At 35.9% G+C, this 13,965-nt stretch overlaps 1 protein-coding gene across 1 annotated transcript in view; it reads right to left on the bottom strand.

Moving 5' to 3' along the window:
* The window catches only part of gfm1 (G elongation factor, mitochondrial 1), a 70,670-nt gene that overhangs the window by 23,858 nt on the left and 32,847 nt on the right, over nucleotides 1-13,965 (bottom strand). Inside the window, exons 8-9 of the mRNA XM_028794436.2 lie at nucleotides 11,576-11,660; nucleotides 3,315-3,452 (exon numbers count right to left, since the gene is read on the bottom strand). Coding sequence (XP_028650269.2) covers nucleotides 3,315-3,452; nucleotides 11,576-11,660 — 223 coding nt within the window. The remainder of the gene's footprint in view (nucleotides 1-3,314; nucleotides 3,453-11,575; nucleotides 11,661-13,965) is intronic.

The raw sequence follows: 13,965 nt of genomic DNA, 5'->3' as shown, positions 1-13,965 counted from the left end.
CATTTTATTGAAGGTTACAGGCAACTTGTCATAATGTATTTAAAAACAATGCTGACTTCCACAAATTTCCCACATGACAGCAAAATTATCCTGCATGCAAGGGGTGAACACCAATTAATAATTTTAATCCCTTGAAAAATCAACGTTTTGGGGCATCTCTGAAAATGAATTTTAAAAACTGATTACAATGTTATAAATCAGTCAGTTCGTATTATGGGGTTTGCAAGAAAAGCAGTGTAGTAGTCGTCGGGCAGCTCCACGCAGGTTGGGAGTAAAGGCAGCTGTCTGCAAGCTACTGAAAGACTGGGTAAGGCTAGATGCTTCAGGGGAAGCCACACATCTGGCAAGGAAAGGGTCCATCATTTGACAACCATCAAGAGGTGTGGTGGAGTGTAAAAAAAAAAAAAATAATATCTAGCTCATATAGGCTGTTAAGTATTTTTTCTACAGCTTTAATTGTAAAATTAGCTTTATACTTTTATTTTACTTTTTAATCCAGTCAATTTATCAAAAAAGATTTCTGAATGCAGGTAGACCTAGCTGAAATTCCAAAGCTGGAATTTACTGCCAGGCTGGCAAGCCTAAGGAAATACAGGTGTTATGAGTTGAAAGGCCATAAATAGACCGACAACAAGGTTAGCCTGGAGCGTAAGGGTTCTATGAGCCATTCCTCAGGAAGTGACAAGAGATTTATGGCTCTAAGAGAGAAGAAGGTTTGAAAAGGCAGTTTACAACTGAATTGCGATTTCTTGTTTGTTTAAAAATATTGACAATACAAGAACAAAATTGAACTTACATGGGGGTGTTATGCCAGAGGTAGTGTATTTCATTAGTGAGTGACCCAGGAAGGGTCCAAGATGTGTGTCCAGCAGCAGCTGCTGCAAAGCCACAATAAGGGCAGACTTGCAAAGGCATGCAGTCTCTGTCATTTTCCACCCTGAAGATGGCAAACCAGAGGATGACCTGACGAGAGCTTACCAGAGATTATCAAGTGTAACTACAGGTTTATGTGCCACCTGAAAACTACACATTTAGCATTGCTAGGATATATGGTATGGTTTGTAAACACTCATATCTGTACTTTTATATCATAGGTTTATTGCCTATGATGCATAATAATTAAAAGTATAACTCTTTATCCTTCCTGTTCTTTCAGTCTAATTGCCTTAGGTTATAGATGTAAAAAGAAGGAGGAAGTACTGAAATTCAGCACATGACAAGAGTATGAGAATATGGGATTTGAAACAATTTCTTAATGTTTATAAAATAAAGAGTACAAAGGGGAGAACAAGGCGATCTAGAAAATTATCAAGACAAAACAAGATAATTCAAGAAAGAGGTCAGAAACATTCAGAAAAAATATAAAAATAAGGGATACACGTAGTCATTATTGCTTCACTATTCTCAGATGCTGTAGAATTTGATGACAATTGCTAAAACTGTGATACCGATACTGTTCAAGTTAAAGAGAGGCACTGCATTACTTTCAAAATGTCATGCTTTTGCCTTCCATGCTCTAAAGTAACTACAGTTGTAGTACTGGTTTGGGACAGGATAATGAATTGGCCCCATTATCTTAATCGATTGGATTAAAAAGTCACTTGGACACTGCACACACTGAGCATATAAGTGCACATATGTTATAAAGGGGGCTGTTTTGAATGATGTTGGTCAGAGCTCTTGTTTGCATATTGGTGTATAAATATAACATACATATTCTAACTAACAGAATTCTCCATAACTATTTCATTGTACATACTATAATACCAGAGTAAGATTTCAGTGTTTGGCCAGTACTCAAGCATGACAGGACCTACTGATTAGGCACACTGCCTATACTCACAACTTTTACATGGTGTCTCATGGGATCCCAGACATGATGCACACCTCTGAAGGACAACTAAAACCTAAAAAATGCAGAACTTTAAAGCATGCCACTAGAAACTATTAAACTGCCTTCAAAATTTTCAGTGGTAAATCCTGCAAAATTGTTAGTGTTAACTACGTAGCCAATCACTGGTTAGAAATCAACCTATTTATTCAAAAAGTCTCTTCCTGTTGCATAAATATATCCTTTTGGAAACTAAATTCTTTGTTTAACAGGATTCAGTATCTAACATAAATCTTCATTTGTTGTATACTAAATAAAAAAGCATGAGCATTGTAATTTACAAAACTGTAAAATAAACAACAATTGCAGAATTACACTGTCTCCTATAAAAGTTAAGTATATACTAAAGCAGGAGCTGTACCTTAAGTTTTCTGGAGTCAAGAAGCTTTTGGCGACAGCTTCACAACACTGGTTATAACAACTTTAATGTTCAAAAAGAAACTGATGAAAAATAAAACTTGCTTGGGTTTACTTCTGAATCTATTAACAGGCCAGGATCAAATGTTTTTGATCACCCTTATGCATAAATAGTAAAAGTTACCAAGGGCAGTAGTTTAGGTAGGCATTTTTAATAAATTCAAATCTCAATTCTCCGATGCTTTAAAAACACATACACACACTGAAGAGGAAATGACAAGCGGTGTTGGGCCGAACAGTCTGTTCTTGTTAAAATGTGTATATTTTTAAAAAGTTCAATTGTTTTCTTAGAAGCAATATAGAAAAACATAAAAGTAGCTAAAGAAAAAAGGCATACACACACAGTAAAAAGAAACAACATACAGCAATTTATAAGATTGTTAAAAAAATACAATACACTTTACAATGCCTGGGATTAAGGCATCAGAGGCAATAACTGTCTACAAACTTTTCCAAAAACATACTGCTTGGAATTAAAAACTCTTTCAGAGCCTGCTCCTCCTCCCAGTCATAGAAGTGAGAAGATTTTGTGCACAAAGAGCTGGAGTAACTCAAATAACATGTAGCGTATTGTTCTCAACACAGAGATTTAACTCTCTCTGGAACATCTGAAGTCTATAATTGGTTTGTTTAGGTTAGATTCAAGGCTAGATTATTGTCACTACACAACTATTCAGCTTCTTTACTGTAGCGTGGCTTTGGCTACTTCAAACAGATGTCTTATATGTCAAAGTATTCAACATCTATGTTTAGGACCACCAGATGTACAAACATCCAAACCTATGCTAATTTAATGTACATAATTATTTGATTGACAGTTGACTTCTATCATTTAAAAATGTAAATATATAAACAAACAACTAGGTAATGCAACATTTCAAGATGGAAACAGTTAAACTATAACTTAAGATGCAAACAGTTGTGACTGAGTCTCTCTCATGCAATGTCATACATACTGTTCATTTTCTAAGCAACCCAAAATAAAACTTAACTTTTAGTTTCTTACCTCCATTTGATCTGAATGTAATCGAACCAATCGCTGTACTCTAACTTTCTTGCCAGTTCTTGTGTTATAAATATATTCACTTTTTCTCAGAGTACCCTGGTAGACTCTTATGTACGTAAGTTGTCCAAATCGACCAGCCTTTAAAGTAAATTAAAAAAAAACATGCCATCAAGGGAAACATTGTGGAAGAATAATTTTAGGGTAACATAGTATTCATCTTAAAGAAAGAGCATAAAGGGTTAATAAATGTCAGAAACGAGATAAAGATCAAGTGAACAACAAAATGTACACTGAAATATAAGATTTGGTTTAGGAAAAATACTGAGATGGTCAAGTAAATTAAGAATGTACCAGAAGAAAGGTTGATGTAATATACAAAATGTACTGAATGATGACTAAGAAATCAGCAGACGCACTATACGCAACAAGAATGGACAATTGTGATATACACAGAAATTTCAAGGGTGGCGGCTCATCTCAAAAGGTATAAGAAGAACAAGAATATAATATACAGTGCATCCAGAAAGTATTCACAGCTCATCACTTTTTCCACATTTTGCTATGTTACAGCCTTATTCCAAAATGGATTCATTTTTTTCCTCAGAATTCTATACACAGCACCCCGTAATGACAACGTGAAAAAAGTTTACTTGAGGTTTATGCAAATTTATTAAAAATAAAAAAATTGAGAAAGCACACACCCTAGACTTATATTTTATATAAATCATTTGGGTGTAAACCAACCAGAGTAAAATGTATACATTGATTGACATTGTATGTAAATTCAGTAGTTTATAAAATGAACCTTTATCCTTTGTTTCTCAGACCATTCTGACCATGCTGTAACTGACTGCTTTTGAAAAATGCTCCCTCCAAGGCATTTTGCTGAGGAGTTATTAAAAGACACAATGAACAGCTTTTCTCCAGCCTGATTACTGAATTGTTCTGTTAGAGGATGTTTCTTTCTTTAATAAGATGTTAAATTTCGACCACAACATTTAGTTGTGATTTTAAAACAAATGTAACATCAGGTAAATGAGAACTGAATGTATTAGCCTTTTTTAATTTAACTACTAACTAGTGTGTAAAATAATAAAGAAGGCTGTCCAACCCATAACAGAGATTAGAAAATTCAAAATATTGTTTTACTATACACAGATTTGCAGTTAATTATGTGGGGGTGCACATAAACTTATGTTGTCGAATAACGGTTTTATGTGTGGCACAAGAAGTACATGCAGACTCAAGACTATACAGGGTGAGTGAAAATTACGTTAGGGTGAGTGAAAATTACGTTAATATTTGAATGGCGGGAACAATTTATTCACAAAACATACTTCACATTTGCAAGATGATTTACAGGAATGTCTCAACCTGTTCACCATCATGTTCAGCACATGTACCATATGTGACACATAAATTGTTCACAAAAATAGTATATAAGTATATACATAGCAGTGCCATTAGTCTTAACATAATTTTGATCACCCTGTATTTTCTCCTCATGCTTGCATGCACTGTTCATACAATTCTTACCATGTCATAATGCAGAAATATCAATACTACTCATATAAGATTAAAAAAGACTAGACGAAGTTGTTAACTGCGGTTGTAATGCAATCAGAAAAAAAAAAATGGACAAAATATATTGGTGCACTGCTATATTTATCTTAAGCTGAAAAATATTAAACATTTGTTATATTATCCAAAAGAAACAGTTACATTTTAATATAATGACAATGTATAATACAAGGTAAATCAAAAAGTAAATGCAATTTGAAAATTCCACAGTAACCACAAAGGACAGAAGCAGACGCAATACAACACATTCAAAATGGCTTATGGTAGTTCAAACACACACAGCACAACACTCTGCCGCTAGTTTAGTTAAAGTCAAGGTCAAATGAACACGTATGCTTTGATGCGGGATTGCACCAATGTTGAACAACGCACTGTATCTTTACTTTTAGATTCACCCTCATATAACCTACTGTCTTGAAACAGAATCCCTGGCAAGACAATTTAGCAGGGGGTCAAAAAAGACAATATAGTGATTAATGTGATCACACTATTATTAATTATTCATTAATTCTGTTCACTAGCCAAGTATTCAATTGCTGAACACAAAAAATCCTCCACTTGATTACATGTAAGACAGAAATACATTAATAAATACAAACAACATTACTTATCTATATAAAAAGCAACTCATTGGCAGTCTGGCAAGAACCAGGCTTGAGTCACACCTAGGGTGCATTCTATATTGATTCTGCACATGTCAGCATGGTTGCCCTTTCAGAAATGTGCTTTATGCCTATAGTTGTAGTTAGTTCAACTGTTTGCTCTAAATGATTCCACAGTGTTGAATGGTTGGTTGTGTATTTAGTGTCCAGACCAGTTCTTGTTCTTCATTCAATACTTAAACAAACATCTTAAAGTATACTGACACATGTTTTAACACCTCACGTCCTACCTTATAATCTCCAAAGTTATTTCAGATTTCAGACTAAATTCACTAAGTTGCCTATTCTTCAGTATCCATTGAAATTGCACACCACAGTACAGTGTCATTTTGATATCTCAATTAAAAAGTTAAGTGCACAACAATAAGGCTGTCAGATCGCATGTTGCTATTGGAATAAAATTTAAATTTATTTAAAAAAGGTGTTTTTTGAAAGGAAAAGCTAAAATTCAAATGTTAAAGAACAATTGTCTGTTTTAGCTGCACTAATTTTGGCACCAAGTTGTTCCAGGCGCACTATGCAAAGTTACTGTATTCCACTTCCATGATCAACTTTTTTGTAATACTGTGTTTAGCTACAGTGCATCCAGAAAGTATTCACAGCGCATCACTTTTTCCACATTTTGTTATGTTACAGCCTTATTCCAAAATGGATTAAATTCATTTTTTTCCTCAGAATTCTACACACAACACCCCATAATGACAACGTGAAACAAGTTTACTTGAGGTTTTTGCAAATTTATTAAAAATAAAAAAACTGAGAAATCACATGTACATAAGTATTCACAGCCTTTGCTCAATACTTTGTTGATGCACCTTTGGCAGCAATTACAGCCTCAAGTCTTTTTGAATATGATGCCACAAGCTTGGCACACCTATCCTTGGCCAGTTTCGCCCATTCCTCTTTGCATCACCTCTCAAGCTCCATCAGGTTGGATGGGAAGCGTCGGTGCACAGCCATTTTAAGATCTCTCCAGAGATGTTCAATCGGATTCAAATCTGGGCTCTGGCTGGGCCACTCAAGGACATTCACAGAGTTGTCCTGAAGCCACTCCTTTGATATCTTGGCTGTGTGCTTAGGGTTGTTGTCCTGCTAAAAGATGAGCCGTCGCCCCAGTCTGAGGTCAAGAGAACTCTGGAGCAGGTTTTCATCCAGGATGTCTCTGTACATTGCTGCAGTCATCTTTCCCTTTATCCGGACTAGTCTCTCAGTTCCTGCCGCTGAAAAAACATCCCCACTGTATGATGCTGCCACCACCATGCTTCACTGTAGGGATGGTGCCAGGTTTCCTCCAAACGTGACGCCTGGCATTCACACCAAAGAGTTCAATCTTTGTCTCATTAGACCAGAGAATTTTCTTTCTCATGGTCTGAGAGTCCTTCAGGTGTCTTTTGGCAAACTCCAGGCGGGCTGCCATGTGCCTTTTACTAAGGAGTGGCTTCCGTCTGGCCACTGTACCATACAGGCCTGATTGGTGGACTGTTGCAGAGATGGTTGTCCTTCTGCAAGGTTCTCCTCACTCCACAGAGGACCTCTGACAGAGTGACCATCAGGTTCTTGGTCACCTCCCTGACTAAGGCCCTTCTCCCCCGATCGCTCAGTTTAGATGGCCGGCCAGCTCTAGGAAGAGTCCTGGTGGTTTCAAACTTCTTCCACTTACGGATGATGGAGGCCACTTTGCTCATTGGGACCTTCAAAGCAGAAGAAATGTTTCTGTAACCTTCCCCAGATTTGTGCCTCGAGACAATCCTGTCTCGGAGGTCTACAGACAATTCCTTTGACTTCATGCTTGGTTTGTGCTCTGACATGAACTGTCAACTGTGGGACCTCATATAGACAGGTGTGTGCCTTTCCAAATCACGTCCAACCAACTGAATTTACCACAGGTGGACTCCAATTAAGCTGCAGAAACATCAAAAAGGATAATCAGGGGAAACAGGATGCACCTGAGCTCAATTTCGAGCTTCATGGCAAAGGCTGTGAATACTTATGTACATGTGCTTTCTCAATTTTTTTATTTTTAATAAATTTGCAAAAATCTCAAGTAAACTTTTTTCACGTTGTCATTATGGGGTGTTGTGTGTAGAATTCTGAGGAAAAAAATGAATTTAATCCATTTTGGAATAAGGCTGTAACATAACAAAACGTGGAAAAAGTGATGCGCTGTGAATACTTTCCGGATGCACTGTAGGTATCTTCTTCAGTTTCCATGATCAACTTTTTTGTAATACTAAGTGTTTAGCTAGGTATTTTCTTCAGTACAACTTATAGCCAGACCCCTTCACAACACTTTTTTCGTTCCTGTTCCACAACTCTGTACTTTGATATACAAGTGTACTAGGAGCCGGTCTTCTTAACGCTTTTTAAGCACTCTAAAGGAATCATTTTGCATTTGATTCTGTCCCATTCAATTCTAAACCCAAGATCTGTGACTTTTTCACATCTGAAATAATAAAAAAGTCAGCCTAGTGAGTTTTTGTTCATTCTGTCTCTCCCAATTCTGTAATCTACTATTAGCTACTGGCCATTAGCCCTTATAGATCCGTGTCCGCAAACAGCATCTTAGCTTTCTATATTAGGTAAAGGACAGCCCCATAAAATTATTTTTGTGTCCTTTAGTGTCATTTCATCACTGACCTATTGCTCTCCATTAGAAGAGCATTAAAAATCTTGAGACTTCTTGGGTGCAGTGTCCTTTAGCATACTAAAGCAATAGCATCCACTTGCCTTCAAGTAGTTTCTCTCTTCTACCTGTGCTAGCACTTTTAGCTATTGCCCTTCCACCAGACAAGGCCACTATGCAAAGTACTACACACAAATGGATTTTTGAGATGGATGAAGACACATGATTGGGAATGTGAACTTTATTCCATTCTTTATGTGGCTGATGGTGAAACTGTATAGTTAAATAGACAATAATTACAAACTGAGAATTAGGGCTATGCGATGGAATTAAATTGATATTGTGACTATTTTGAACCAAAATGTGATATTCAATATATGTCAACTTTTTTTGAAAACACCTTAAAGACAGAAAATCACTCATACTTGTTTATACAGAATGCAAAAGAAGCTTTTTTTTTTTTTTTTTAATTTCATGAATAGCTGTGCCTCAATTAAACATCAAGTAACACGTTTTTTCAAACTATTTTTGTTGTATATCTCGTCTATTTATTCTTGAGTTTCCATTGTTTGTATTGCCTGCCTTACTGGCTTCTGTGTCTGCCAGTCAGTAAACACTGCTCTCTTTCTCCCTCTCTCCATTTGACCATTTTACAAAAGGAAACACAAAGCTTTTGACTTATAACCACATCATAATACATGTGCATGTTTTATAAATTTTGTTAATGATTTACATCATTTGTAAGATTTCTCCGGTCAGGGAGTCACAGAATAAGAGTACAGAAGGTGACAGTATATCTAACGATTTAACTGCCTATTTTTGAAATTTGAAGAAATCCAGTTCTTCAGTCCAATATTTACTTGTAAGTGTGGTCTAAAATAGAAACAGTATTTATAACAGATTAAGTTAAAATAGTTTTGAAAAAGCTATCAACCAGTTTGTGAAATAGAATTACAAAAGAAATTTAACAATTAATAGAACATGTGCAGTAAAATAAATTGCATTTATCTACCAAGAAACATGAAGAAACCCATACTCCAAACACTGCTATATACAGGGTTAGCCAAAATGAAGTACCACGTTTCTCAAGGCCATTGTGCAGAGGCAGCTAAGTGGGTCCGGGTGGGGGTCCTTTGATAGACAACCTTTTGTAGTATTCAGTTGACAACATGCCTTGGTCCAGTATGTACCGTGCTTTCACTGTCAAAGCATTCTTCAAAAACAACAAATCCATCATCACTATGCAACACACCTTCCGAACGCACTTCATCATTCCTCCTAACAGTGACGTCCCAAATCGGAAAACAATTCTTCAGTGAGTGGCTAAAGTTAGACAGATGGATATGCTTCTGCCTTAGGCATTTCCAACACGTCTTTGAGGAGGATTTTGCATGAGGACCTTAATTTCCATCCATACAGAATGATGGTAGTGCAGGAACTCACAGGGAGATACTGGGAGAGCCGTAGAGAGTTGTACGTGAACATTCTGTGAACCTTTCATCGAGATGCCATCGCCATTTGAGGCAATGAGGCACATTTCCATTTCAATGGTTGAATAAATAAGCAAAACTTGGGCTGAAACCAATCCTTTTGAACTTCATCAGAGACCCCTGCACAGTGAGCATGTTACAGTTTGGTGCGCCATTGCAGAATCTGCCATTGTAGGTAGGCCCTTACTTTTTTTGAGGCCCCCTCCTGCAACGGTCACCGTCACTTCATAACATTACATTGAAATGCAACAGTGAAAATAATCTATTTTGTATAACATTTCTTGTGTCGTAATGAAATTTATTTTATCTTGTATAGTTTTTGAATAATAAACGTTTGAAATGTGGTACTTCTTTTTGGCTCACTCTGTACCTTGTTTAAAGATGACAATGAATGCTTGCTAGAGATGTAATATATAACTAAAGATGCACATCTTACACACATTAGCTAATCTTTTATAACAGTGTTGATTTTCACTATATATGTGCTTAATGTTTGATCATTGACTCACACAACTTTGGGAAAATTAGAAGTTAAACATTAAAGGAGGCAAGCTGCTGTTTCTTACGGTGAAAAGGTATGGTAAGTGCACAAAGACAAAATAGAACACTAAACGTGATGAGCTAACACAAGACCATAACTTTAAATAATTCAGCACAGACTTTGTTATAGTCATGAGGAAGCTCAATTCACCTGCTAAACAAAAATAAAAACTCTGAATGAAAATTAAATGGCCAGTAATGCCAACACTATAAAGGTGGGGGTTTTGTTTTTTTTTTTTTTATTCCTTCTTGTAACTGCACGTTGCATGAATGGATGAGGGCTTACACACTGCGCGGATGTCTCACTTCTGGTGTGTTTTGAATTACTGATTGGTATAGTTATTTGACCCCTAACAAAGTACAAGCATTTTATAGGCACAAGTATGAACAGTAAATATTTTATGAACTGCACTTAACAGGGATTTGTTTAGCAGAGAAAGCAGAAAAGCACATTGCAGGTGTCGCATGTCCCTGGATCAGCATTTCATGTGCAGTAACAGGTTTTACCTTTAAATGTTGTACTGCTTGAACCGTTATTACTAGAAAACCAATCCTTAACCTCACCTGTTCTAAAAGCTACCTCTTCAGATCCCTTCCCCCCCTACCCACCCCACACTCATTACCATCAGACAATATGTGAGAAGTTGATGTAAACATATTTAAGAGTACTGGAGACTTTTCAGAATTTATTTAACAATCAAAAGAATTTGTGGAAAATAAAAAATGCTCAACGTTGTGATAATTGACATTTGTATATTTATTTTGATTAAATATACTACAGAAAATATTACCTTTTGTAATTTTTCTTAGGCGGCACGGTGGCGCAGTGGGTAGCGCTGCTGCCTCGCAGTTGTGAGACCTGGGGACCCGGGTTCGCTTCCCGGGCCCTTCCTGCGTGGAGTTTGCATGTTCTCCCCATGTCTGCGTGGGTTTCCTCCCACAGTCCAAAGACATGCTGGTTAGGTGGATTGGCGATTCTAAATTGGCCCTAGTGTGTGCTTGGTGTGTGGGTGTGTTTGTGTGTGTCCTGCGGTGGGTTGGCACCCTGCCTGGGATTGGTTCCTGCCTTGTGCCCTGTGTTGGCTGGGATTGGCTCCAGCAGACCCCCGTGACCCTGTGTTCGGATTCAGCGGGTTGGAAAATGGATGGATGGATGGATGGTATTTTTCTTATTTAATACTTAATAATATACAGTAGTTCTAATTTAAAAATATAAAGTCACCACTTTATTATTCTGTCAATCTCTAGCATAACCAGATATGTCAGACAAAATTCTTAGTTTTTAGCATGAGGCAAACATTATTTCAGCTTCTTCTTTAATCATTTTTCAAAGCAAATATCTACTATGCCCCCTTAATCACTTACCTCCAGTTTGAAGGCCAATCCCACAAAAGGCTGACAGTCATTTCTTGAGGGATCCATTAAAACTTTACTGATCTCAGCAGACTCTCTGGGGAAAGAGGATAAAATAAATAAAAAGAGAAATTTATAAACAAATTCTAATTACTACTAGACACTTGAGTATTATGAGTAAAACAGCAATGCTCAAGACAGAACATAATTTTTCATTTGCAAAACACTGTTAGGGTACTTAAAAGAAAATGAGTTTTGTGACAGTCAGAAAAGCACAGGTTGTCAAATCCTGAAAAATCGGATTAGCATTTTACTACAGCTTATAATAATGCAAAATAAACATAAAAGAAAATTAAATTCATTTTATATTAAGCCTACCTTTCGTAATCTAGTTTTGCAGCATATAAGAATGCTCCAATTTAATTAAACGCTTGTATTAATTGAGTGTACACAGTAATAAAAACATTTTCAAAGCATGTTACTTTCTTTATTACTTCAACAATATGATCACAATGACTAAGAAAATATATTTACACTTTAGGAATCATAATTTCAGATAATAGAAAGATTACAAGAGGGGAAATTGTAAATTACAGTAAACACAGAATAGCTTATTGCGCCTACACTGGTCAGTGTTTCTTGGTTTCATGTACAGATGCATGCATTAGGAAACAGTTTCAAGTAAACCAAATCTTTGCATATAAATGAGATTGATCATTAGGTGAGCATCAAAAAATAAACACTGTTCTGTCGACTGAACTACTTGAAACTTTAAATTTACTGAAACAAGAATTCCAAAAATACTAAATGTAGTAACAAAACCAAAACAGTGACCAATCACAGTTATGAGTGAAAAATAATCAGAAATGTGAAATTATTTTTAAAAAGTGTATTACTAATCCTTTTGAAACAGAAAATCTTTGCACTTTTATACAAAATTTAGACAAAGAACATCTGCAGACAGTATGTCTTACATAAGATGGATTATATCATGTCATTAGATACAAAATTTAAAAAAACTTGTCATTAAATAAGCCACCAGGAGCACAGGCAATGGGAATATATTAGCCTCATCCTCTGACAGATTTCAGAGGGTAATTCCTATAACAGCGAGGGGAGTACACTGAAAAATTCAATTTGTTTAAATATTACCTTATTGTATTTGAACATGAAAAATATATTCATTTACTTCTTATATCATCATATGGACACTCCAAAAGTTGAATTACTCTCACCAAACCACACATCTGCCAAAATTACAAGTCAAAACTTCAGATTGTTTAGAAGCTGAAGTAGCCAGTCTTTTCTTACTGACATTTGTACTAGTGCAGTTCTCTTTTTTAGTGGTTTTTCGGCCAATATTAACAGGTTATTAAAGATTCCAAATGTGGTCGCAAGAGTCTATGTCCTATAGGTAGCTCTGACCTTGAAACACCAGTGTTTCAACAATTCAGATATGTACACCACTTACATTATCTAATTCTGACATACAGGTGAGATCTTCTGAAGTAGGCCTTATAATTTCCAAACTTATGCTAATCTTGTGAAACTTAATTCAGGTTTGTGGTGCTCTCTCTTTATTACTCTCTGTAGGTAGGTAGGTAGGTAGATAGGTAGATAGATAGGTAGATAGATAGGTAGATAGGTAGGTAGATAGGTAGGTAGATAGGTAGGTAGATAGGTAGATAGGTAGATAGGTAGATAGATAGATAGATAGATAGATAGATAGATAGATAGATAGATAGATAGATAGATAGATAGATAGATAGATAGATAGATAGATAGATAGATAGATAGATAGATAGATAGATAGATAGATAGATAGATAGATAGATACTTTAGTATAGGTCTGTTCATGGATCACCGTATCATTTATCTGGAGGTTCAAATTCAGATAGGTCTTTTCTTTCTATTTACATTTAAATGTCTTTAAATTCATGTTTCTGTTGGCCTGTTTATGCAGAGAAATATTTTAATCACAGTGACAGGATATACTACATTAACTGAAATCTACTACATTTAAAACTGCTAAATATTGACCTATACTGTACATCCATGACCAAAACTTAGTCTTGGTCAAGAGTGTGGGTTCTGGAACCCATAAAGGCTGCATTGTACATCAATCACCAGAACTTCACATACAAATGTTATATTTGTAAAGATATTTTTTAAGGTAAACATCCAGAGTTCTCCTGTTAGTGACAGTCTTTCTTATTTTCTTTAATGTTATTACTCAACTCCTTTGCTTCCCTCTTTAGAAATTCTGTCCAATAAAATCTACATATATGAAAACCGAACAACTGGTTAAGAGTGGATTTTGAAAGTACACATACAAATAGTAAAATATGCAGTTAATATTTACTTTTGTTTTTTAACTATCAAATAGCAAGGCGAAAGGAAAA

Source organism: Erpetoichthys calabaricus, chromosome 2, assembly GCF_900747795.2.
Source record: "Erpetoichthys calabaricus chromosome 2, fErpCal1.3, whole genome shotgun sequence".
NCBI classification, from domain to species: Eukaryota; Metazoa; Chordata; class Cladistia; order Polypteriformes; family Polypteridae; genus Erpetoichthys; species Erpetoichthys calabaricus.
Note: the sequence above shows the minus strand (reverse complement) of the source record. Positions and strands in the feature narration are given on the sequence as shown.